This window comes from Chrysemys picta, chromosome 18 (assembly GCF_011386835.1).
Source record: "Chrysemys picta bellii isolate R12L10 chromosome 18, ASM1138683v2, whole genome shotgun sequence".
Classification (NCBI taxonomy): Eukaryota; Metazoa; Chordata; order Testudines; family Emydidae; genus Chrysemys; species Chrysemys picta.
In genome coordinates this window covers 756887-784424 of record NC_088808.1, presented here as the reverse complement: position 1 = coordinate 784424, position 27538 = coordinate 756887, and the positions used below count along the sequence as shown (strand labels likewise).

Genomic DNA, 27538 nt, shown 5'->3' with positions numbered 1-27538 from the left:
TGGGATCTTACTCTGCTGAAATTAGTTGTTTGTTGTTGCATGAGAATGAATAGTCACTGAGCCAGGGAAAGACAGAATGACTATAGCCTGATGGGTTAGATGCTCACCTAGGTTTTGGGAGATCAAACTTTAAGTCCCTGCACCAGTGACTTTTTATTTATAAAAAGCAGAACAGTTTCAAGAGGAGACACTGAGAAAGCCCAATACCAGAATATCCCATAGTCATAGAATATCAGGGTTGGAAGGGACCTCAGGAGGTCATCTAGTCCAATCCCCTGCTCAAAGCAGGACCAATTCCCAACTAAATCATCCCAACCAGGGCTTTGTCAAGCCGGGCCTTAAAAACCTCCAAGGAAGGAGATTCCACCACCTCCCTAGGTAACGCATTCCAGTGCTTCACTACCCACCTAGTGAAACAGTGTTTCCTAATATGCAACCTAGACCTCCCCCACTGCAACTTGAGACCATTACTCCTTGTTCTGTCATCTGCCACCACTGAGAACAGACGAGTTCCATCCCCTTCGGAACCCACCTTCAGGTAGTTGAAAGCAGCTATCAAATCCCCCCTCATTCTTCTCTTCTGGAGACTAAACAATCCCAGTTCCCTCAGCCTCTCCTCATAAGTCATGTGCTCCAGCCCCCTAATCATTTTTGTTGCCCTCCGCTGGATTCTTTTTCCACATCCTTCTTGCAGCATGGGGCCCAAAACTGGACACAAGTATTCCAGATGAGGCCTCACCAATGTCAAATAAAGGGGAACGATCACGTTCCTCGATCTGCTGGCAATGCCCCTACTTATACAGCCCAAAATGCCGTTAGCCTTCTTGGCAACAAGAGCACACTGTTGACTCATATCCAGCTTCTCGTCCACTGTGACCCCTAGGTCCTTTTCTGCAGAACTGCTACCTAGCCATTCGGTCCCTAGTCTAGCAGTGCATAGCATTCTTCCGTCCTAAGTGCAGGACTCTGCACTTGTCCTTGTTGAACCTCATCAGGTTTTTTTTTTTACTTCTATTAGTTGAAAGTCTCGTCCACCTCATCCCCCTGGTCTGGTGGTCTATAGCAGACTCCCACCACGACATCACCCTTGTTGCTCACACTTCTCAACTTTATCCAGAGACTCTCAGGTTTTTCTGCAGTTTCATACCGGAGCTCTGAGCAGTCATACTCCTCTCTTACATACAACGCAACTCCCCCACCTTTTCTGCCCTGCCTGTCCTTCCTGAACAATTTATATCCATCCGTGACAGTACTCCAGTCATGTGAGTTATCCCACCAAGTCTCTGGCTAGGGCATCCTCCTGCAATGTGGGACACCCAAATTCAAATTTCTTCTCCACAACAGGCAGAGAGAGGAACAGAACCCAGGTGAGTACCCTGAATCCAGTAGTTCCCAAACTTTTTACTAAAATGACCAACCATCTGCATTGTGTCTTTTTGGGGCACCCACCATTATCACTACTACTCCCCCTCTCCTCAGTCCCCTAGTCCTGTCCCTCCTACTGAGTCCTGCAGCCCTCTGGCCCCCAAACCTCCTGCTTGGCTCTCCTTTGCTCTTGCTCTCCCTGCAGCCCTGGTCAGCTCCTCTCCCCTCACAGCTGGACTGCAATTGCTTCCAGGCTGCTGACTGTCCACTTGCTGGCTCTTGCCATTCCTTCTGTGTGGCTAGTACCCAGATACCTCTTCCCACCCCACTGCCTGCTGCCCAGAGCAGGATCTAGGCAGCAGCACAGAGGAAGTGACTTGAGCCAAATAGTCAGTAGCTGTTCCTGTTTCACATGTGTCTCTCAGAGGCTTTCCTTCATGCTGCTGCTGCCCATTGGAAAGGTGGGGAGTGTCAGACTCACAGATCATGCCCACTCTTGGCCCCGTGCGGTCCGTGGGGGGTGCCCCTTTCAGTGAGACAGCCCTTCTCGGGAGTTAAGCCCCTCCGTCTCCTGGAGCCGCACCTCTCTGAGCCTTAGCACGTCTGTCTCTGCCGTGGGCCCCCTCAGGGAGTCCACTCGCTCTGGACCCCCCAGGCCTCCACCCCCGAAGGGGTTGATGCAACCCTGTTCTCTAGAGCACAGTGACTCTCAGCCAGTGTAAAACAGGAGGGTTTATTGAGCATTGAACACAGCACAGGAAACTCTCTGACCCTCAAGCCTGGCCTCTCTCAGCACAGCACATTCCAGTCTCTCCCTGCATCCAGGTGGGCTCTGCCTGCTCCCCATCTCCAGCCCAGAGCCCCCCTGCTTCCCAGCAGGGCATCTAAAATCACCGGCCCCAAGCCCCGCCTCTGTCCATTGTCTTCTCTCCAGGTAAACAGGGTCGCCTCGGCCTCCTGTCCTCTGGCCCCCTCTGGCTGGAAGCAACTGGTTAGGTTATGGGGTCCTCTCTTCACAGCCCATTGTCCTCCTACTGGCCAGAACCAGCTGCTGGGTCTCCGGGTCACCAGTCGCTGGGGTATCCATCCTCCAGGCCATTGGCTGGGGTCTCAAGTTCCCTCTCCAGTCCCCTGTCACAACAAAGTCCCTCTCCCCTCCCTCGTTAAACCAGTAACACCCAGGGAAACTGAGTCCCACCCTCTTTGCATGCAAACCATTGGAAAACAAGGAAAAAAACAGAAAATCCCCCACTTCGTCACAGGAAGCACCTGTGGGGCACCATCTTGACCCTTCCTACGTCCCATTGTTCAGACCCAGTATTGGGGAAACACTGCAACCAGTAGGCTAAAGGTTATAATGGGGGGAGTCCTGCCCTGGCCATTTTATAAATCTAATACTCCTTTACATGTCAAAATGCCCAATATTGGAATTTTTGATTCAGCAAAAGTTTTGAAACACTTTGTTTGTGGTTCAACCTGAAATAATGTTTTCAGAATAGCCAGTAACAAAAAAATCCAATCACCCAGCTCCACTCAGGAGTTCTGAAGCACAAGGGTCCTGGGAAATACATGTTATCTAGAATGGTTTTTCAGCTCACAGCTATCCTGCTATAAGCTTGAAATGGTTGGACATCTGTTATGGATTCATCAAGTGGTTTTTGTAAGACTGAACAATACAAAGCACTTTCCATTCTAGCAAATTACATAGATGTGAGCACATTCTGTGAACACTAGCAAAGCTTCACAAGCTCCAAATGTGCTACAAGCTCTTAAGTCACTGACATGCCAATGAAAAAGTATTAAAGTCCTTTCAAATTAGATTAAGGACAGAATCCTTCTAGCCCTACAAGAATAGTGTCATTGGATTTAACTGATACTATTCAGTGCACTAAGGACAGTAGGAATTCAGACAATGCTGCAGCTCTTGGAAGACAAAGCCATCACAGGCTATACAGCAACTTAAGGATGAGGAGGGCATATTGGGCAAAAAACTGAAAGGCTGAATATAGGAGCCAATCAAAGTAGGGGTTAGACTGTTAAACTCATCATGGAAGCTACAGACAGAGTGAGCTAGCTGCTGAGCAGAATGTCCACCATCTGAGGAGGATCACTATCAGTGTGCACTTTCAGCAACCCACTAGAGAGCATGGTGCAGTAGTTGACTCAGATTATTTTGGGTAGTAGAAAGGGATATCATCATTAGCAGGGATGGAGAAAGGGGAAGTTTCCCCAACAGCAAATCTCTGTTAAACTGAACAATGTATGCTAAGTCACCTTTTGCATCCCTTTCTTTCCAGATGTTGTTCTCCTCAGGGTCCTGTCTTGATCGTTGTCAGTCAGGCAGTGAACTCTTCAAGCAAGGGAATGTCTTTCTGGTAGCTACACTAAACACAAAATGTTAATACTGTAAATGAGGGTAATAGTCAGAAACTTGGCACTTGGGCCACCTAACTGTAGACTTGCTAACAAGTGTACGGAACAAACTCGCACTGGTATAGCTGGATTTCACATAAGAATATAGCTTACTCCATAGCTTTAAAAATGTACACACTGTGTTAATCTCATCTAAAAGTCATCATCTTCTGGTCAAGAATCAAAGCTAGTCTGCATAATAAATACTTTTCCCTTCTATAGCACATTTGCATCCAAAAATCTCTCATCCCTCCAATTCTATTCCTCATTTTTTCTCACTACCTCTCAGACAGCATCATTTCACATTTGGTAGACTAATCCCAGACGCTTTCTTGTTCTTCAATCTTGGTTCTCAGCAGCATTATCCCACATGCAAAATAAAAGCACCAGTGTGTGTGTTGCTTGGTGGGTACCTGTTTAACAATAATCTAAACTGTCTCTGAAATCCAGCAGCAGATACCACAGAACAGGACCAATATATTTGAGTTTCCTTGGAACTTTTCAACTGATAAATAAGAAGAGAGATGTAACTCACTTAAATTTTTTATTTTAGAAACATCCAAAAATAGTTTTTTAATTTTAACAAAAACTTTTGTTTACAATGCTGATATGCATCTCCATAAAACAGCACTCAAAATAAGAGGTGTTCCAAAATACACATGGTACCTTCAAACAAGGTTTTGCGCCTTAAGAAGCTTAGTTATTTCTGTACGGTGTTTTAATAGCTGTATGTATTTACTGTTACAAAAACTATAGTTGCTGCTGGTGTTTCTTCCCTTCTAGGCTAATGATTAAGATTCTCAAAGAAAAACCATACAAGCTAGAAGTTACTTAAATATTTTAAGCTGGTTTTTGGTTGATGATAATCAGGAACACCAGGGTAGTGCCCCATTAATGTAGTGCCTTACTTGTATTTCATAGTAAGAATCCAACGGGGCAACCTCAAGGAATTCTGGAGACATCCTATTTAGGACTGCATTATTAATAATTTTATATTTTTAAAGAACATCAGGAAGTGCTACCAACAGTGTTTGAGGGTTTTGAGATTTAAGCTGAAAAAGCTGCTCATCTTTTTTTTAAACCTGATTTGACCCTAGTCTCATATTATAGGTCTCACTCTCTGGATAAGAGGGATATGGGTTTGTTGCAGAGTTTGCTTTCTTAAAAGGTTTCTTTGCTACAAGCACTAATATACAATGAGATTCACTGCGTGATCATGCAAAACCAAGTGGTTCTTGTTGACAAGTGATAACCTGAAAATCAACTTGTACTCATGCAGTAAATTAGGTATAAAATTACACATATGCAGCCACAGCAGAATCCTCATGATTAAGATACTTTTCAGTACACAACTTCACTTGCAATCTGTTCTATCATGTACATTGAGACAATCTGGGATTTCATTCTAAAAGGAATCTCTCTGTATCTAAGGTCACTATAAACAGGTTCCCTGTGCAGCATGTCCTCACAGCATATGGCAGTTTACAAAACAAGCCAGTGACCTATGCTTGTATTCAAACACCCATATAAACTCCCTTGAACATTTAAATCCAAATTTTGTGGCTATTATGTAACAATGGACTTATATAATTTAGTACTGCAGCAAGGTTTGGTTGAGGGGGGGTGGGGTGGATTCTGCTGGGAGAGAGGGAACAAGGAAAGGTGGCACCCACCCACATCTCTGGAACTGGAGGCAAGACTTACAAACAGACTAGTTGTCAAGGGAGGTACATTTCATGCCTAAAGAAGCATCCCCTGAAATGCACCACTATCACTCTGCATCACAACAGTAAAGGACAGCCAAGTAGAAACACCCATGTTTTACTATGTCCCTCAGCAAAGGCAGGAGACTATTCATTTTGGTTTAGTCAGAGTTAGACACAAAACACTAAGAATGTAGTTGCCTTAATTTAACAGTATAGGTCTTCAGAAATTCAGGAGCCGTGAGCTCCCAGGCAATAAAACTGGAAAAACCCCAGTTGTAGTTACACTGGGTATAGGCTGCAGATACAGTTCTCAATACAAAAAGTCTCCTATACTTTCCCTCTGGGACATTTGAAAGAGAGGGACTTTTTCAAGGTTGTTCGAGTGAAATTGTGCTTTCAGACTAGGAATAATATTTAATATTTTACTCTGAAGGGTTGGTTTGACTTGTTTCCCATTTCCAAACATGTAGGATGTTATCATAAAATGAACAAGTCGCTAGGATGCTGATCTCTCGCTGAGCCTTTGCTAATTCAGTTTGATCACGCCTGATGTCCAATCCCCTTCCATCAAGACACTGAGCCTGAGGATCAGGGCCACTCTCTGGTCTGACCTGGGAGACAGTGCCTTCACCCTCCTCGTCTAACAATACATCAAAGGTAGCTGTAGGAGATTCATAAACTATCTTCAGGTTCTGGATTTGCAGATCCAGTTTCTTGCCTCCTTGATCCGAACTTGCCACTGGTCCCTCAGACGAGTCGGGTGCAGAAAGTGGGTCCTGTTTTACAGCCACGCAATCCTTTGGGGAGAGTCTTGACCAATCAGCTCCATAAGCCAAGGAGTTATGCAAGATGTAGGATGACACAACAGTGCATTCCTCAGTGTTTTCTGCTAAAAAGAATAAGTGGAAATCAAGCTGCAAAGCCCAGTTTCAGGTAGCTTGTCTACTAGCTGTTCCAGTGCTGACAATTTAGTCAAGAAGAATTCCCCTATTCCACCCCAAGTGTTACTGGTTACCATTCTCCTTCACACGACAAAAAGAATCAGACACCAATCAAGGAGATATGAGGCAATGGTAAAAAGGAAGTTCTCCCCATCGACTTTCTACAGCCTCTTTATGGCCTCATCTTCACTCAGCTCATTGGAGGGGAGAAGAGGATCAGCATGCCCATGCAGCTCTTAAAGGGCTCAGAGGAGAGGCACCATGAAAGTAGTCTCACACAGAAACTGAAAATGCTACAATTGCCAAGACCTATGCACTATGTTCTTTTATGGCAGGTTGTTGTCCCCACTGAACCTCTGACCTTCCATTCTATGAGGTGGAGAGCACATTTTAAGTGATCAGGTGTTTAGCACTAACCAATCATAGCACTTTTCAACTTCAAAGTGCTGCACAGATATGAACCAGTTCATCCTCATTACCTCTTCCAACATTAAGTATTATCCCCTTTTCACAGAGAGGTTAGGTGACTTGCCCAAGGTCATACAGCCAGACACTGGCAGAACCAAGAATCTGACTGCAGTCCTGTGTAGCATGGCCTGAACACAAGTGCAGGCTATAACAAACACCTAAACCAGGGGTAGGCAACCTGCGGCACGCGAGCTGATTTTCAGTGGCACTCACACTGCCTGGGTCCTGGCCACCGGTCTGGGGGGCTCTGCATTTTAATTTAATTTTACATGAAGCTTCTTAAACATTTTAAAAACCTTATTTACTTTACATACAACAATAGTTTAGTTATATATTATAGACTTATAGAAAGAGACCTTCTAAAAACGTTAAAATGTATTACTGGCACGTGAAACCTTACATTAGAGTGAATAAATGAAGACTCGGCACACCACTTCTGAAAGGTTGCCGACCCCTGACCTAAACACTGGGCAGTAACTGTGCTTGGGCTGGTTTGGAGGTGTTTGAGGCAACAACCAGCCTTCTCAAAAGCAGACCTGTTAGCTCAGGATACAGTTATTATCAAGTTAATACAAAGCATCTAACAGGTAATCACACATTTTTATTTTTTTAATGGAGATATCCTATCTCCTAGAACTGAAAGGGACCTTGAAAGGTCATTGAGTCCAGCTCCCTGCCTTCACTAGCAGGACCAAGTACTGATTATGCCCCAGATTCCTAAGTGGCCCCCTCAAAGATTGAACTCACAACCCTGGGTTTAGCAGGCCAATGCTCAAACCACTGAGCTATCCCTCCCCCACATTCAGAAGTGTCTTGTCCTCCTATCGTTTGGATAAAGCAATAAACTGAAGTGGCCACATGAACGGCTACTACCCTCATGCCAGAATGCAAGGGCTTGCATAATATGACTGAAAACTAGTCAATGGTTACAAATCAGTAGTTACAATGTCCCTGCACTATGATTGGCGAGACCACTCCAAAATGGTACAATAAAATTGTTGGTCCATCAGGGGAAGTACAGAGGAGTACACATGTCAAGCAAGGAGTTCTTACAAGTGAATTGAACACCTAGGCTTCTTGACAGTATATTTCTACCATTCATTCAGTGCAGTAGCATCCACTGGCCTTCCCTTCCATCTGCAGTCAGGGAAGATGAACTGCAGTGTGTGGAGGAGAGGGAAGAACATCCTTTCCCGCTCTATTGAACACTCACCCATACTTCCTTGGCAGTCAAGGATTTTGAATCCATTATGCATGCAAGCAGCCAACAGCAAGTGCTCACGTGTTGGGTGCCACTTCAGCCTCCAAACTCCACCCTCAACGTGGGTGTCTGCCAATGGCTGCTTCATATTCCTGGTGTCCCACAGGAGAACATGTTCGTCATAGCTGGAAACACACACCACAAATAAACATGCACAGACAGAAAAGGAATTTTAGTGCATAGTGCACAGAAGGAATGAGGATGCAATGCACTTTCCACCACACTCCACTGATGTCAGCTCTTCCCACAAGAGCTTTTTGGGAAGCAGCCATGGACTGCAAATAATGAGGCAGGTGGGGGATATCGGGTAAGAATATCTAAAGATAACTCACCTTCCTGTAGCCAGAAGATACTCCCGGTGTGGACTGCACTGAATGCTGCACACGCCCATTGAATGTCTTCAAAGGAACAACATGCATCGGGAGAATGGAGACCAAGAAAGAGTGCACAAAGTAAGAAGATAGTTTCTTTTGTTCTCAAAATTGCAGAGTTCTACGGCAACCTTCATTGCAACAAAGCTTCTTATAATAAGGAGTTAAGGACAGCCTTAAACCCTGGGATAGTGATTGTAATGCTGTACACTGGAAGAGAGTAGTCCTTTTGCCAATTCAAGATAAAATAATGGAACAATTGATACCCTTTTTAAATTTATTGAGTCCTGTAATATAATTCATACCCAGCAACATGGGGTATGGAAAATAGACCTTGTAAAACTAACTTAATTTTTTTTTAATGAGATTACAAGTTAGGTTGATAAAGATAATAGCATTGATGTAATAGACTTCTGTAAGGTGTTTGACTTGGTACCACATGATATTTTGATTAAAAACTAGAACAATGCAAAATTAACATGGCACATATTAAATGAATTAAAAGCTGCCTAACTGACAGGTCTCAAAATATAAATGTAAACAGGGAATCATCACTGAGCAGTTGTGTGTCTACTGTGGTCCTGTAGGAATCAGTTCTTGGCCCTATACTATTTAACATATTTTAATCAATGATCTGAAAGAAACTGAAATCAATACTGATGAAGTTTGCAGATGACAAAGTTGGGGGAGTGATAAATACTGAACAAGATGGTCACTAACACAGAGCGATCTGGATCGCTTGGTAAGCTAAGCGCAAGCAAACAATATGCATTTTAATATAGCCAAATGTAATGTCCTATATCTAGGCCATATTGACAGGCTGAGGGACTCTATCCTGAGAAGCAGTGACTGTGAAAAAGACTTGTGGTTATGGTGGATAATCAACTGAACATGAGCTCCAAGTGCAACGCTGTGGGCAAAAGGGCTTAAGCGATTATTGGATGTATAAACAGGCAAATCTTGAGTAGGAAAGTTATATTACCTCTATATTTAGCACTGGTGCAACTGCTATTGGAATACTGTGTCCGGTTCTGGTGTCCACAATTCAAGAAGGATGTTAATCAGTTGGAGAGGATGCAAAGAACCACCATGAGCATGATTAAAGAACTAGAAAACATGCCTTATGGAGCTCAATCTATTTAGCTTAACAAAGAGAAGGCTAAGGGGTGAGTTGATCACAGTCAATGAGTACCTAACTGGGGAACAATTTTTTTTTTAATAATGGATTCTTCAGTCTAGCAGAGAAAGGTGTATAACAAACTCCAGTGGCTGGAAGTTGAAAATAGACAAATTCAGACTGCAAATAAGGCATACATTTTTACAGTGAGGGTAATTAGCCATTGGAACAATTTACCAAAGGTTGTGGTTGATTCTCTATCACTGGCAATTTTTAATCCAGATTCATGTTTTTCTGGAAGATATGCTCTAGTTCAAACAGGAATTAATTTCAGTAAATTTATATGGCCTGTGTTACACAGAAGGTCACACTACATGATCACATTGGTTCCTTCCAGCCTTAGAAAATATAAACTCTGCCAGTGCCCGTGTATGTCTTGAGCTTTCTTAAGAGCAATACTCCTGCCACGCAGCTTTCTAGCAAGAGAGTATTCATTGGCAGCAATTCCAAGACTCACAGAGGAGCAAATTTATGGCATGATGTGGAATGGGTTTCTGCAAAATAGCTGCATGTCAAAGAGGTTGATATAGTTCCCCAAGTAGTAACTAACAATAAACCACAGTGTCTTATCAGGATTATAAACAGAGCTTAGTTGAAAAGTGGTACCCACGGTTTTAATTGTAGGGTATGTCTAGTAAAACACAACTACAAAAGAAATTAATGTAAAAGGATGGGAGGAGAGAGAAAATAAAAGTTTAGCAAAAAGCTGCCCTGTCTTTAGTCTTTAAAATGCAGATAATGTTACTCTTGGGAGTTCTGTTGGTCTCCATCAATCCACTTCTTTTAAGAAGGACCCACCTCTACCATTTTAGTGGGGGGTGCAGAGAGGAAAGGAGGCAAAAGAATCCCAGACTGAGATGAACTGGTGAATTGAATAGGTCTCTCCATTTCCCAGAAGCTAGTGCAGGACATTTTCTAGCATTTAGTCCAGTGACAGATTTTTCACCACTTCCCTTGGAGAAAAGCATTCTAGAGCCCAACAGAGCTTTGTCAGGAAGTTCTTTCTTCTATCTAGCTTAAATTTTGCCTCAGTTTCCTTTCCATTATGGATAGGCACAGCTTTTTATCCCAGTTCCTTGTACCATACTAATTCTACTCCATACTTAGCATTTACACCTTTCAAATCTTAGTAGCTTTATATCCCCCCCACATTTCTTAGGAAAACCGAACATGTTTCCTATAGCTCTTATTTTTCCTGCACAAGTCAGTCCCTTCAGCTCCCTGATCAATTTTTATTGCTCCTCTCCAAGTTCTCTCCAATGTATCAATATCTTTCTGGTACTGGAAAGGCCCAGGTGTTGACCATCATCTGATCATCAGCTGTGCTGAGAGGGACTATCCCCTCCCTGTTCTGTGAGGCCTTTGCATACGCAGCCCAGAGTTGCATGGTGGACCCCTTTGCTGTCATTTTGTACTTCAAACCTATGTCCCCTTCTCAACCCTAGGTGTCCCACCCGTTACAGAGCCCTTTGGCACATTAGTTTTTACACATCAAGTGAGATGCATTCAAATTCTTCCAGAGTTGGAGGCAACAACTGGCTTGATTTAACATCCAGAAGACTAAGCATTATCTACAAGTTATGACTGGGGGAACTCTTGGCCCCAGCACCACAGGTATAGAAAACTCTGCCTAAAGTGGGGGGTGGGGAAGAGAACTGGCAGAGAGACGGGAGGGATCTTGGAAGCCATGCACTCCCATGTTTCCATGGGCTCCAGCTCCACAGGAATCCACACATGCTACCATGTAGCAGTGATATTGTTTGGGACATGGATGACCCAGGACATCCACCAGCCAATCCTCCCTGCACAGAGGCTGGAGACTACTCCAGTCACAAGGATACCATAGAGATTAGGAAGTTGCTCCACCTCCACTCCAAAGTCTTGGAAAAGAGGCAAGATCCCTTCCCCACCACCTCCCCCAAATACCACAACTTGAATCCAAATGACCTAGCACCCAAAGTGGCAGCTAACCAACCAAAGGCAGCAGAACAAAGAACATAAGAATGGCCTTACTGGGTCAGACCAAGGGTCCATCCAGCCCAGCATCCTGTCTGCCGACAGTGGCCAATGCCAGATGCCCCAAAGGGAGAGAATCTACCAGGCAATGATCAAGTGATCTCTCTCCTGCCATCCATCTCCACCCCCTGACAAACAGAGGCTAGGGACACCATTCCTTACCCATCCTGGCTAACAGCCATTAATGGACTTAACCTCCATGAATTTATCTAATTCTCTTTTAAGTCATGTTATAGTCCTAGCCTTCACTACCTCCTCAGGCAAGGAGTTCCACAGGTTGACTGTGCGCTGTGTGAAGAAGAACTTCCTTTTATTTGTTTTAAACCTGCTGCCCATTAATTTCATTTGGTGGCCCTAGTTCTTATATTATGGGAACAAGTAAATAACTTTTCCTTATTCACTTTCTCCACACCACTCATGATTTTATATACCTCTATCATATCCCCCCCTAAGGCCTTGGCTACACTTGCAGATGTACAGCGCTGTGAGTTAAACCTGACTTTGTGCAGCTGAGTAGTGAGAGTGCTGCAGTCTGTCCATACTGACAGCTGCCCAGCGCACTATCGTGGCCACATTTGCGGCAACTGCAGCGCTATTGGGAGCGCTGCATTATGGGCAGCTATCCCACAGAGCACCTTTTCCCATTCTGGCGCCGTGGGTTGTGGGAAGGGGGCGTGGGTGCGGGGGATTCTGGGTCCTGTTCCAATGCCCCGTGATACATCGCTTCGCATCCCAGAAATCCCTTTGTTTCCGTCCACCTTTGGCACCATCTTTCAACGGTTTCTGTGCAGCGTGATCTGTCTGCGGGAAATGGAGTCCGAACTGCTGAGGCGTATGCTGACGAGTCTCGCCAGCACGTCACGTTTGGCTACACTGCTCTACAGCCAAAATGCTTCTGAAATAAATGTAGTCAAACTTTACTAATTCTGGGTCACTGAGAACGAAAATGATGTTTAAAATTGTTGATTGGCCCTAGTTTTCAAGACTATTGGGTCAGTATATATGACCCTTGACTTGGGAATGGTGGAGGATAAGTGAGTTATAAAGGGAAGGGATCTCAATTTAAACCAGAAATGACTAAAATACATCTTTGACTGGATCTATGAATAAATCTATGACTGGGTTTGGACAGTATTTGCTTTTTAGGCAAAACAATGAATGATGCAATCTGAAGCTGGTATTGCGTCATACATGATATGAATTGCATCATGTTATTCCTAGAAGTCATGGATGATGTAATCATAACGAAGCTTACATCACTCTGCTGAACAAATTGCCCTATATCAGCTCTAGAAATCATACAGTGTCGTGCTCTCTTATTTGTCAGTGTTTGATTTTGCAAAGGGACACATTTCTGTTTAGCCAAAGTGAGCAGAGATGCCTCGTACTTGTGTGAACAGTGCAGATAACTTCTGCTATGTTTGTGGTGAAGTGACTTTTGCATCACAAAAGCGCAGTATAACCACTATAGTTAAGAAAGCCTATCACCTTTATTTTGGCTGCAAAATTGGAGATCAGAACAAGAGGTGGGCCCCACACATATGCTGCAACACTTGTGCAACAAATCTTCGCCAGTGGTTGAACAGGAAAAGGAAAACCTATGCCTTTTGCAGTGCCAATGATTTGGAGAGAGCCAACAGATCATACCAGCAATTGTTACTTCTGCATGGTGCCTCCAGTTGGGAAAGGTGTGTCAAAGAAGAAAAAGTGGACTGTGCATTATCCAAACATTCCATCAGCTATACGCCCAGTACCCCACGGAGAAGGACTGCCGGTTCCTGATGCACCAGAATCATTCTCACTTGAGTCAGACGAGCAAGAGGAAGAGGATGAAACTTCTGGTCCTGAACCATCAATGTCACAGGACCCACATTTTCTCCCATCGTCCTCCCCTGAACCACACCTCATAACACAAGGTGAACTGAATGACCTTGTCAGGGATTTGGAACTACCCAAGAGTAAGGCAGAGCTGTTGGGCTCCAAACTACAGCAGTGGAATCTCCTGGCAGGTGATGTTAGGGTTTCCATGTTCCCTAACCGTCAAAAGGATCTTGTCCCATTCTTCTTCATGGAAGGTGATCTTGTAGCCTGCAACAACATCGATGATGTGATGGCAGCCCTCAACATCGTTCACGATCCAGATGAGTGGAGACTGTTCATTGATTCATCGAAGACTAGTCTTAAAGCTGTTTTACTGCATAATGGCAATGTTTTGCCATCAATTCCAGTTGGTCATGCAGTCCATATGAAGGAAACCAAGGACAACATGAAACAACTTTTGAGGTGCATAAACTATGACCAACATCAGTGCCAGCGTTGTGGCGATTTGAAGGTTGTTGCTCTCTTGCTTGGTCTGCAGATTGGATACACAAAGTACTGCTGTTTTCTCTGCGAATGGGATAGTCGTGCAAGAGATTCCCACTACATCAAGAAAGATTGGCCACTCCGACCGTCATTGGAGCCTGGGAGGAAAAGTGTTCAGCATCCACCACTTGTTGAATCAAGGAAGATTTTGTTACCACCCTTACACATCAAGCTGGGTCTGATGAAGAACTTTGTCAAGGCCATTGACAAAACACAAGCAACTTTCAAGTACCTCCGTGGAAAATTTCCAAGGTTAAGTGAAGCTAAGATAAAGGAAGGTGTCTTTGTTGGTCCTCAGATCTGTGAACTTCTTCGAGATGATGCATTTGACCATGCACTGCGTGGCAAGGAAAAGACGGCATGGAAAGCCTTTCAGTTAGTGGCAATAAATTTTCTCGGAAACAACAAGGCAGACAACTACAGGTTGTTGGTGGAAAACCTCCTCAAGGCATACAAAAGCCTTGATTGCAACATGTCACTAAAGATACATTTTTTGCACTCTCATCTAGATTTTTTTCCACCGAACTGTGGAGCAGTGAGTGACGAGCACGGCGAGTGATTTCACCAGGACATTGCAACAATGGAGAAACGCCATCAGGGCAAATGGAGCCCATCAATGCTTGCAGACTATTGCTGGACAGTGACAAGAGATGCTCCATTTAATGAATACAAGAGACAAGCCAAGAAGCGCCGAGTAGACACTGAATAGGACTAAACTATGTACATAATAGGTTTTTGCCTTTTGTTTCATAATAAATTTTATTTATATAACCCTTTTGCTGACAGGACAGGTGAAATATTATCATGTAAAGCAACCATAAACACATGAAAAGACCTAGGTTTACAATTTATGATTAAAACTCTACTATCTACACAATATACATAGACATAAAATGTAAAAACTTAAATATCTTAGAAATAGTAGCCAATCAGTTGTTTTAATTGTCATATTTGAATTCAGCACATCAAAATATATAATAAATAGCACATTTTATCTCTGAAGCAGACGACTTCTCAAAAATTGTAGACCACTGTAATCCAGAGAGTAAATATGTCTATTGCAATCTGGAAGCTGGCAACTCCAGACAGCTACCAGTCGGTCGCAAACCAGTTTGGAGTGGGAAAGTCGACCGTTGGAATCGTGTTGATGCAAGTTTGCAAGGCCATTAATCGCATCCTACTCAGAAGAACCGTGACTCTGGGTAACGTGCAGGAAATAGTGGATGGCTTTGCACAAATGGGGTTCCCTAACTGTGGAGGGGCGATAGATGGGACACACATTCCTATTCTGACACCACCCCACCTAGGATCCGAGTACGTTAATCGGAAGGGGTATTTCTCTATGGTTCTCCAGGCACTTGTGGATCACCGTGGGCGTTTCATTGACATTAACACAGGCTGGCCTGGAAAGGTGCATGACGCACGCATCTTTCGGAACACTTGGCTGTTCAGGAAGATGCAGGCCGGGACTTTTTTCCCAGAGCGGAAGATCACGGTAGGGGAAGTTGAAATGCCCATTGTGATCCTTGGAGATCCCACTTACCCGTTAATGCCGTGGCTCATGAAACCCTACACAGGGAGCCTTGACAGCAGCAAGGAACGGTTCAACTACAGGCTGAGCTGGTGCCGAATGACTGTGGAGTGTGCCTTTGGCCGTTTAAAGGCCCGCTGGCGATCTATGTATGGGAAGCTGGACTTGGCCGAAAGCAGCATCCCCACGGTTATATCCGCGTGCTGTGCCCTCCATAATATTTGTGAAGGGAGGGGTGAAAGCTTCACTCAGGCATGGACCTCCGAGGTTCAACACCTGGAGGCTGAATTTGCACAGCCAGAGAGCAGGGCTATTACAGGGGCCCAGCGCGGGGCTGCAAGGATTAGGGATGCCTTGAGGGAGCAATTTGAGGCTGAAAACCAGCAGTGATATCTGGTGCCCTGCACGGGAGTGAAGTGCAGTAGTTCCAATATTTAGGAATCAGTGTTTGCTAAGCAGACTTGCAGTGCCTGTTTATTTCCTGGGCTAAGGAGTGTTTTACTTTAAGCAATAATAAAGAATGTTTTCAAAGCCAAAGAATCCATTTATTGAAAAGAAAAATATTTCTTGAAAAGAAAAAAGGGGGTGGAGTGGGGAACAGTGCAATCACAGATTCGTGTATGTCCTGTCTGGTGTGCTGTGCATTGAGTGCTGCACTTCAGGGCAGCTATACTGCATGGTGATGGGGGTTGAGTGCAGAGGGTAAGGGTCTTGGTCTTCAGGGTTGGGTGATGAAGATATTGGTGTTGGAGGCAGCGGGTGGCGTGAAGAACACGGAAGTTGGGGAAAGTGGGTTGGAGGTGACAGTGGGGCACAACGGAAAGAGTTTTGGGACAAGGGCTGTAGGGGGGGTGGCGTTTGCGTTTTCGGTACTGCTTCTCTTTCTGCATGGCTACCAGCTCCTGGATAGCATCTGCTTGGCGCTCCAGGATGCTGATGAGCCTATCAGTGCTTTGCCGCCGGTGCGCGGTGCTTTGCTGCCGGTGCACTGCGTTTTCCTGGCGGATCCTGCTTTCTCTCTCCTTCCAGTCCTGTGCCTTCTCGTTCTCTTTAATAGATTGCCACATCACTTCTTGCAGCACATCTTCTTTGCTTTTTCACGGTCTCTTCCTGAGTCTTTGCAGTCTCTGAGCAGGCGATAAGAGGGACGGCTGAGGTCTCAAGGTTGATGCAGCTGTATAGGCAAAACGTAACATTTAACAGAGACAGCATTGTTTATACCAGACAGAGTAATGATTCCCCCCGCACTTAAGGAGTAGAAAACACACAGGGTCTACACAATAGCATAATTTTCCCGTCCGAAACAGAGCACACATATCCCACGGGAGCCTCAAAATGGTGAGTAATGGGGACTGATTGTTTCAGGTCTGCACTGTCCTCTGGGTTTCTGTGTCTTGGGGAGAGCCAACAGCTTCAGGGGGCACCTACACTGAACACTGTCCCAACATTTTCCACAGGAGTTCGTCCTGGACGATATCTCGCTGCTGAGGGTGACCTGGGAAGCAAGGGAGGGTCTTCTACTGCAATGCGGCTTCCACCCTGGCCCATATGCAGCTTGCCTGTGTGCAGCAATGGTCCCCCCGCCCCTCGCTGCACAGTGGCGCGGACACGTTAGCCTGGCTGGACAAGGACCACGGTGGCTCTCCCTATAAACCTGCGCAAGTGCATTGCACACGTTCTGGATGAGACACTCAAAGAGATTACCGAGGCTGATTACCGCGATGTGATAAACCACATCAATGCACTATTCCGCATCTAGGCATGCATGCTTAACCCTCCTCTCCCAAAAAGCCCGCACTGAAAAAATTCCTTCCCGAAAAAAAAAAACGCTTACCGGGAACCTGCTCTTCTGTTTGTCCTCCACCAAGTACCGGCCACTGCGACTGGTTACCATCCTCCTGGCTCGAGAAGAGCTCCTGGCTGCATGGCTCCAGGGATTCCGGGGTGTCTCCATCCAGCCCACCACCATCACTCCCGTTTTCCTCCTCCTCCTCCCCCCCCCACACCGGCTCTGAAGTGTCCATGTTGGTGCTCGGAGTGGAGGTGGAGTTAACCCCAAGTATTGCATCCAGCTCCTCGTAGAATCTGCAGGTCACAGAGGGAGCACCCGAGCGGCCGTTTGCGTCACGAGCTTTGCGGTAGGCACTCCGCAGCTCCTTCACTTTAATACTGCACTGCAGGGCGTCCCAGTCATGGCCCCTTTCCATCATGTCCTTTGATACCTTCCCGAAGGTATCGTAATTCCTACGCTGGAGCGCAGCTGGGACTGGACAGCTTCCTCCCCCCAAACACTGATGAGGTCCAGCAACTCGCCATTGCTCCATGCTGGGGCTCGCTTGACGCGTGGAGGCATGGTCACCTGGAAAGATTTGCTGATAGCACTCCACGCCACGCCGGGCTGAGCAAACAGGAAGGGGATTTTTAAAATTCCCGGGGAATGTAAAGGGTCGGTCACATGGTTGGTTACCTGAGGCCAGGGCAGTAGAGTTTGAACTGATGACCAGAGTAGCTAGAACAGGCATTGTGGGATACTGTTGAATAATTCTGGAGGCCATTCACAGCGCATTGGGTGGCCACACTGGCGCCGCAGTGCTGCAGCGGCAGTGCTGCACTCACTATTCCTCTCGGAGAGGTGGAGTACATGCAGCGCTGCAACCAAGGAGATACAGCGCTGCAAATGCCTTGCCAGTGTGGACGGGGAGTGAGTTACAGCGCTGCAACTCGCAAGTGTAGCCAAGGCCTTAGTCTTCTCTTTTCCAAGCTGAAAAGTCCTAGCCTCTTTAATCTCTCCTCATGTGGGACCCGTTCCAAACCACTAATCATTTTAGCTGCCCTTCGCCGAACCTTTTCTAATGCCAGTATAGCTTTTTTGAGATGAGACCACATCTGTACACAGTATTCGAGATGTGGGCGTACCACGGGTTTATGTAAGGGCAATAAGATATTCTCCATCTTATTCTCTATCCCTTTTTAATGATTCCTAACAACCAGTTTGCTTTTTTGACTGCCGCTGCCCACTGCGTGGACGTCTTCAGAGAACTCTACACCAGTGGTTCTCAAACTAGGGCTGCCAATTGTTCAGGGAAAGCCCCAGGCGGGCCAGGCCGGTTTGTTTACCTGCCGCATCCGCAAGTTTGGCCAATCGCGGCTCCCACTGGCCGCGGGTCGCTGCTCTAGGCCAATGGGAGCTGCAGGAAGCGTCACGGGCCGAGGGACGTACTGGCCGCCCTTCCTGCAGCCCCCATTGGCCTAGAGCGGCGAACCGCGGCCAGTGGGAGCCGCGATCGGCTGAACCTGCGGACACGCCAGGTAAACAAACCAGCCCGCCCGCCAGGGGCTTTCCCTGAACTAGCGGCGTCCCTAGTTTGAGAACCACTGCTCTAAACGATGACTCCAACATCTCTTTCCTGATTAATTGTAGCTAAATTAGCCCCACGTCATACTGTATGTATATTTAATTTAATTTAATTTTAATTTAATTTATTTAATTGAGATATCCAAACTCCTAGAACTGGAAGGGACCTTGGAAAAGTCATCGAGTCCAGCCCCCTGCCTTCACTAGCAGGACCAAGTACTGATTTTGCCCCAGATCCCCAAGTGGCCCCCTTAAGGATTGAACTCACAACCCTGGGTTTAGCAGGTGTGAAAATGAAATGAATTATATTAAAGAAATAGAATGAATTAAAGAATGCTGTATGTACCTTTAAGTAGAAATGAGAAATGCTGCAAGCCAGGGTGCAGGAAAGCAGACATTAACTGCTTAATGAATTGCCCCACTTAAGGGCAATTGGTGAAGCATTAGCCTTAGATCGATAAGAGTTAATAAGGAAGCAGGATATGCATATTGTGCCCCATGCAAATTTTACAATTTGCTCTCTGTCCCTTTGTTTAGTTCGCACCCTTTTATCTGTATAAATAAGACTGTTTGAATCTTGCATAGAGGCTCACATTATCTGAATGTATTAGCAGAGCGCTGTGCTGATAAACAGAGTGGTCTTCACAAAATTGTGAGTCCTGATTCTAACTTTGACACAAGCCAATGCTCAAACCACTAAATGTATAGTTGGGGATATTTTTTCCAATGTGCATTATTTTACATTTATCCACATTAAATTTCATTTGCCATTTGGTTGCCCAATCACTTAGTTTTGTGAGGTTTCAGAGTAGCAGCCGTGTTAGTCTGTATCCGCAAAAAGAACAGGAGTACTTGTGGCACCTTAGAGACTAACAAATTTATTTGAGCATAAACTTTCGTGGGCTATATCCCACTTCTTCGCACTTCGGATGATTCTATGCATCCGAAGAAGTGGGATGTAGCCCACGAAAGCTTATGCTCAAACAAATTTGTTAGTCTCTAAGGTGCCACAAGTACTCCTGTTCTTTTTAGTTTTGTGAGATCTTTTTGAAGTTCTTCACAGTCTGCTTTGATCTTAACTGTCTTGAGCAGTTTTAGTATTGTCTGCAAACTTTGCTACCTCACTGATTACCCCTTTCTCCAGATCATTTATGAATAAGTTGAATAGGATTGGTCCTAGGACTGACCCTTGGGGACACCCCTCTCCATTCTGAAAATTTACCATTTATTCCTACCCTTTGTTCTCTGCCTTTTAACCAGTTCTCAATCCATGAAAGGATCTTCCCTCTTATCCCATGACAACTTAATTTACGTAAGAGCCTTTGGTGAGGGACCTTATCAAAGGCTTTCTGGAAATCTAAGTACATTATGTCCTCTGGATCCCCCTTGTCCACATGTTTGTTGACCCCTTCAAAGAACTCTAATAGATTAGTACTATACGATTTCCCCTTTACAGAAACCATGTTGACTTTTGCCCAACAATTTATGTTCTTCTAGGTGTCTGACAATTTTATTCTTTACTATTGTTTCAACTAATTTGCCCATTACTGAGTTATGTAATTGCAAGGATCACCTCTAGAGCCCTTTTTAAATATTGGCATTACATTAGCTATCTTCCAGTCACTGGGTACAGAAGCTGATTTAAAGGACAGATTACAAACCATAGTTAATAGTTCCCCAATTTCACATTTGAGTTCTTTCAGAACTCTTGGGTGAATGCCATCTGGTCCTGGTGACTTGTTACTGTTAAGTTTATCAATTAATTCCAAAACCTCCTCTAATGGCACTTCAATCTGTGACAATTCCTCAGATTTGTCACCTACAAAGGACGGCTCGGATTTGGGAATTTCCCTAACATCCTCAGCCGTGAAGACTGAACCAAAGAATTCATTTAGTTTCTCCGCAATGACTATCATCTTTAAGTGCTCCTTTTGTATCTCAATCGTCCAGAGGACCCACTGGTTGCTTAGCAGGCTTCCTGCTTCTGATGTACTTAAAAAACATTTTGTTATTACCTTTTGAGTTTTTGGCTAGCTGTTCTTCAAACTCCTTTTTGGCTTTTCTTCCTACATGTTTACACTTATTTTGGCAGTGTTTATGCTCCTTTCTATTTACCTCACTAGGATTTGACTTCCACTTTTTAAAAGATGCCTTTTTATCTCTCACTGCTTCTTTTACATGGTTGTTAAGCCACGGTGGCTCTTTTTTAGTTCTTTTACTGTGTTTTTTTAATTTGGGGTATACATTTAAGTTGGGCCTCTATTATGGTATCTTTGAAAAGTGTCCAGGCAGCTTGCAGGGATTTCACTCTAGTCACTGTACCTTTTAATTTCTGTTTAACTAACCTCCTCATTTTTGCATAGTTCCCCTTTCTGAAATTAAATGCCACAGTGTTGGGCTGTTGAGGTGTTCCTCCCACCACATGGATGTTAAATGTTATTATATTATGGTCACTATTTCCAGATCCTGTGCTCCACTCAGGACGAAATCGAGAATTGCCTCTCCCCTTGTGGATTCCTGTACCAGCTGCTCCAAGAAGCAGTCATTTAAAGTATTGAGAAATTTTGTCTCTGCATTTCATCCTGAGGTGACATGTAACCAGTCAATATGGGGATAATTGTATTCCCCCACTATTATTGAATTCTTTATTTTGATAGCCTCTCTAATCTCCCTTAGCATTTCATAGTCACTAGCACTGTCCTGGTCAGGTGGTTGATAATAGATCCCTACGGTTATATTGTTATTAGAGGATGGAATTACTATCCATAGAGATTCTATGGAACATGTGGATTCATTTAAGATTTTTACTTCGATTCTATATTTTCTTTCACATATAGTGCCACTTAACCCCTCCCCCCACACGATCTGTTCTTTCCTTCCAATATATTTTGTACCCCAGAATGATTGTGCCCCATTGATTGTCCTCACTCCACCAGGTTTCTTTGATGCCAATTATATCAATATCCTCCTTTAACACGAGGCACTCTAGTTTACCCATTTTATTATTTAGACTTCTAGCATTTGTGTACAAACACTTTAAAAATGTGTCACTGTTTATTTGTCTGACCTTTTCTGATGTGTCAGATTCTTTTTTATGTGAATGTTTCTTGTCTGATCTGGCCCCTACTTTATCCTCTCCTCCTGATTAAAACCTAGAGAATCTCTATCAATAGACTCTCCTCTAAGAGAAGTCTCTAAGAGAACAAAGGGCACAGATGGACAAGATCATGACATGCCCTGAATGGTTAAAAGCTGAAATTTAAATTTAACTGGAATTCTGGGAGAGAACACACTTAGTCATAGTCAGTCATGCATCATCATTCTATGACCATCTGTCTGAGTGGCTTAGTTACCTCTCGCTGGTGAAGATAGGCATTTCTGGGCAGCGCCTGGTGTCCCAGCCCCTCAGCATGCAGTCATCTCCACCTGTACAAGGAGAGATTGTCTCTGTATTAACACTAGTTGGGAAATCAGTATACCATAGACAAAACTGAGATTTGACAGCTCTGGAGCATGACTAGAGTTGGGGACAATGCCCTTACTGCTGTTGCACTCAGAAGATCATAGCAGGACTTGCGTTTTTCAATGGAATGAAGGGCAGAGCTGTTCCATGTACCACAAAGATTTCACTTCATCCAAAAGTGTGAGGTAGGATCAGGGGAAAGGGTTAGAAAGAACCCTACCTAAACGGAAGTAAATAGTAGTCAACATTTATTTGGCACCTTTCTTCCAAGCATTTCAGAGCACTTCACAAACATAAGTTGAATCTCACAAACCGTCTATGGAGGTATCTCCACTTCACAATGGGGATATCAACACTCAGAGAAGTGAAGTGATTTGCCAAGATCAAACTCTAAGTCAACAGCTGAGCTGGAACTAGAATCCCAGAGCCCTCACTTTGGTCTCCTGTTCTGACTACAATGTACTACTCCCGCTTGGCTAATGAACAGTCAGGGTGGGCATTTCAATATCCACAACTTCCTACAGTCACTCCTTCAAGGATTATTTTTCCAAGCAATGGCACAAACACTGAGAAGGTGTCAGCTGGCTGGTGCAGCAGCAAGAAGTGTCATCATGATCCACATGCAAAGGGTAGGAGGGGAAAGAGAAATAGCCACCATGGAAATGGTTATTTTGATAGCCACATATCTCTAGGATATTTTCCTGCCCCGCCCCTCCTCCTCCTCCTCCTCCCCCTTCCCCCCCCCAAGAAAAGGCTTTTGGTGTTCACACCTGAATACACAATGTCTGTGTCCCAGTAATTAAAAGCAGCAATCCAGGCCTCAAAGTTGTGAGCCTTCCACTGGCTGAGGATGTGCACAGAAGGAGCAGACTCATCTATTGACAGTAGGTTCAGCTTCCCCTTTGAATCACTGCTGATTACTCTCAGTGGGTGCCCACTACAGCAGGAAAGACAGACAATATGTTAGAGTTTAAGACAACTCATGTCCCAGCATTTAATCCAGTGACTTTCTCCTTCACACCTGCAGCCATGTTACAGCCTGAAAAGACTAGTTAACACACAAATGATAAGTATCTGTCTATTAACATAGACGTGGAGGGACATTAGGGGAGCAAAGCTTCCAAGCAGACACCAATGCTGGGCATCTGCAGAGTGCACCAGTCCCCTGTTCTTAAGAGCTGGATTTCATCTTCAGTCTACACTGCACAGGAAGCATGGTAATATTCACAATCCCAGCTCCCTGCTCTCAAACAGGAAATGATCAGCTCATAGTGATTTGGGACAATTAATTGAAATAAGGTCTTTGGTCTCCTGTAAGGTCCAAAACACCATTGAAACACCCATTAAGATGTTCCCACACTGCTCTCTGTGACGTTGTGCAGTCTATATGGATTTATAAAAACATAATAAGAAGTGAATATAATGTAACTGGAATAGTTTTATAAAAATATGATAAGTGAATATAATGTAACTGGAATATGCTTCATGCAAAAGGTCTCTTGTAAGGTATCATTACAAAGCTTATAATCTACTGAGTGTGATCATCCCATTTGTATAAAGGTACCACTCTTGTATCTAAAACTAGAAATATGAAATATAACTCTGAGGGCCTATTGTAATTATGTAAAGTGTGGGCCATTAATGATGGTTTGGAATCTTGATGACTCCCATTAACAAGGAAAATTGTCTGCAGATGGCTGTGTTTACCTGTTAGTCTTCCTGTATATGTGTGTGCTGGCAAGTGGGCAATGAAGTCTTGCAGTGACATGTGATCATGTCACCTGAACTGGAATCCATCTTTAACCTGGTGCTTTTCCGGGGGGGGGGGTTGGGGAGGAGGGTGGAAACCCAGAGGGACAAAGGGTTCCCGCCTTATGCAAAAGATATATAAAGGGGGTGGAAGAGAACAGAGGGAGAGAGGAGCCATCATGAAGAATCCCCTAGCTATCACCTGAGCTGGAACAAGAGCTGTACCAGGGGAAAGAATTGTGCCCAGGCCTGGAAGGTGTCCAGTCTGAGAAAAATTTACTGAAGCATCTCTGAGGGTGAGATTATCTGTATTTAGTTTGATTAGACATAGATTTGCGCATTTTATTTTATTTTACTTGGTGACTTACTTTGTTCTGTCTGTTAGTACTTGGAACCACTTAAATCCTACTGTCTGTATTTAATAAAATCACTTTTTATTTAGTAATTTACTCAGAGTATGTATTAATACCTGAGGGAGCAAACAACTGTGCATATCTCTCTATCAGTGTTATAGAGGGCGAACAATTTATGAGTTTGCCCTGCATAAGCTTTATGCAGGGTAAAACGGATTTATTTGGGTTTAGACCCCATTGGGAGTTGGGCATCTGAGTGCTAAAGACAAGCACACTTCTGTGAGCTGTTTTCAGGTAAACTTGCAGCTTTGGGACAAGTGATTCAGACCCTGGGTCTGTATTGGAGCAGACTGGAGTGTCTGGCTCAGCAAGACAGGGTGCTGGAGTCCTGAGCTGGCAGGGAAAACAGAAGCAGGGGTAGTCTTTGCACATCGGGTAGCAGCTCCCAAGGGGGTTTCTGTGATCCAACCCGTCACACTCTCCCACTCACTGGGTCTGCAGGGGCTGGGAATGCTGCAGATGCTACACGTTCAGCCCCATGGGAGATAGAAGGCCTTTTGCTTCCCAAGTGATTAGGCAGCAGCGACAGACTTTACAGCGATGCCCCTCTGAATCAACACAGATAGTGGTTATCCCTTTTTAAAGATGGAGAAGAAAAGATATACACAAAGGGACTTGCCCAAGGCCAGAAGTTTTGTCAATTCATTAAACAGCGTGCATAGACACAGTATAATGGGCACAAGCAATTAAAAAAAAAAGATTCCAAATTAAGTTAAACAATGTCAACTATAGAACTCCCCCTGGTCCCAGCCCTGTGCTCAATCCACACTTCTCTCTCCCCAACCTTTGAAAACAAACAGTCCCCTTCAGCCTGAGGGTGACATCTAACTAATTTTACATGGTGATGACATTCCTGGAATCAACTCTGGGAGCAGATAGGAGAGCAGCCACTTCTAGACTGAGTTTCTCAGCTTCCCCACTACAGGAGACTACTGGGGCTCAGACTAAGTGAGTTTAGATTTTACATAAGCACTAAAGCTGCCAAGCCATTTCCTTGTTAATGGTTCATATACAGAGACCCCACAGTAAACATTTCCACATGAAGAAGCCTCAAAGGCAATTCTAAGCCTCTTGAGAGCAGGGACTGTGGAAGTGACAATGAACTCTCTCTCTCACACACACACACCCCTACAACAGAGTGCCATAGTTATTCCCCTCCTCACCACTGCTCCCGTCCTGTGGACCAGTCCAGAGACAAGGCAATGCATTGTGCTCCTAAATCAACACTGCAGAGTGGCTCCAACATGCAGCTGTTCTTCTACTGAAAAGAAAAGGAAATCGATCAAAATCAGGAGACAGAAATAACCACACAGATAGTATCTAATTGCTCTTTCACCCCTCACTGAGGGACCCCACAGGTGGCTGCATTCCATGGATGCTGTAGGTTCATACCCTGGAGAATTTTAGGATCCTTGCATTACAGAAGAGAAAAATCCTAACATATAAGCCACTGAAGTGCTAGATACAAGGACTACTATCCATATAGGGTGCCTCCCATTTCCTGTCCTTAAACTCACTGACTCCTACCTCCCTCCCCAACTATCCATCCCAGCAGCTCCTCTATTTCAAACCTCATTGTGGCTAGAGGACCATCTAGCCACAAGCAACAGAGGGTCCTGTGGCACCTTTGAGACTAACAGAAGTACTGGGAGCATAAGCTTTCGTGGGTAAGAACCTCACTTCTTCAGATGCATCTAGCCACAGTGTCCTAACTTACCCCTATGCTGGCTTCTGCTCTCTCCACTCCATTGAAACTGCCATCTAGTCATCAATAACCTCTTCCTCACAGAGCCCCTCCTTCACACACAATCTCTATGCTGCCTTTAACAATGCCCCATGCCGCCTCCTCAAAACTTTCTTTGTTGGGCCTCCTGATACTTGGGCTTCTATGACTTCTATGATAGTTCTATCTTGCCAACTGCTTTCAACGGTTGTTTCTTCTCCCCAGCGACTGAAGAGCCCCAGGCTCTCTCTCTGTCCTAATTTCCCTACCTCTTCCCCATTTCTCCCCTCACTGTCGTCCACTCTTCACAGATGGACAGAGGCAAGCTTGACTCCCAGATATCAGGGACAAATTTTTGGCATTTGCATTTAGGAAAAATGCCACACACACACACACAAAATCTCACTTGTAAACTGAACACATTTGCCCTGGAGTCACTGAAAGCACCATGGAGCCTCCGACAACATTTTCAGTAACACCACAGCCTTTGAACATTACCAATGAAGCTAGAGGAATTTACATTAATGACTTGCATCCCAGTCACCTACCTCACTTCCAGTCAGGTGGCAGAGCTCCACAGTTCCCTTGGCATTTGCAATGCCCAACATGGGATGTTCTGCAACGGGAACGTGGCACCTGGAAGAGTAATTGACAACGAGGTCTTGAACTCAAGTCCATGTCTTGCATTAGAGGAACAGAAAACAGTCCCGAAGGAGGAGCTATATTGTTTTTTTTTTCCTCAAGTTCTTTGACAAGTCTCAGCCAGGCAGCATACTCTCTAACTGCAACTACCTTAACTTGCATAGCTCCTGTTCCCCTCAGCTGCCCTTTGTGTGGGGGGGCGGTAGGGGAGAGAGGAAGGAATTAATTTAAAAAGAATCATAGCTTTAAAACTAGTTTTCAAAGCCAATGAAGAGCTAGCACCCCCAGCTGCTACTGTCTATCCTGCTGCTTCCCCTGGTTCCACAAGCACGGAAGAACTGCCCCCAGGCTGGATAAGCAGCAGGCACAGTTCAAGTGTGGGATGCCCACACTGAGAGCTAGCAGTAGCTTACTGGTATTTTTCATCCTAGAACAGAATAATAATACAAATGTTATTAAACTAAAAGCCAGAAACCTTGTACTGCACTGTGATAACCAGAAGCTGCTTATTCATTACTGCAGTAGAAGCTATTGGCAGTCGGAGAGAAAGAATACCTACAGCAGCAGCTCAGGCACAGGTA

General features: G+C 44.7%; 1 protein-coding gene across 8 annotated transcripts in view; it reads right to left on the bottom strand.

Annotated features, from left to right (window-relative positions):
• Positions 1–519: 519 nt before the first annotated feature.
• Positions 520–27538, bottom strand: part of DPH7 (diphthamide biosynthesis 7) — a 37997-nt gene continuing 10978 nt past the window's right edge. For 2 of the 8 annotated variants that reach the window (XM_005292648.5, XM_005292649.5), the window contains exons 4-10: positions 26864–26951; positions 25756–25850; positions 23201–23367; positions 22321–22393; positions 8486–8551; positions 8106–8278; positions 4305–6372 (exon numbers count right to left, since the gene is read on the bottom strand). In XM_005292648.5, the coding sequence (XP_005292705.2) occupies positions 5906–6372; positions 8106–8278; positions 8486–8551; positions 22321–22393; positions 23201–23367; positions 25756–25850; positions 26864–26951 (1129 nt within the window). In that variant the 3' untranslated portion in view covers positions 4305–5905. Of the gene's footprint in view, positions 3750–4304; positions 6373–8105; positions 8279–8485; positions 8552–22320; positions 22394–23200; positions 23368–25755; positions 25851–26863; positions 26952–27538 lie in introns of those variants that run through there. The other 6 variants (XM_024111393.3, XM_065572483.1, XM_065572484.1 and 3 more) reach the window with 4 other exon arrangements.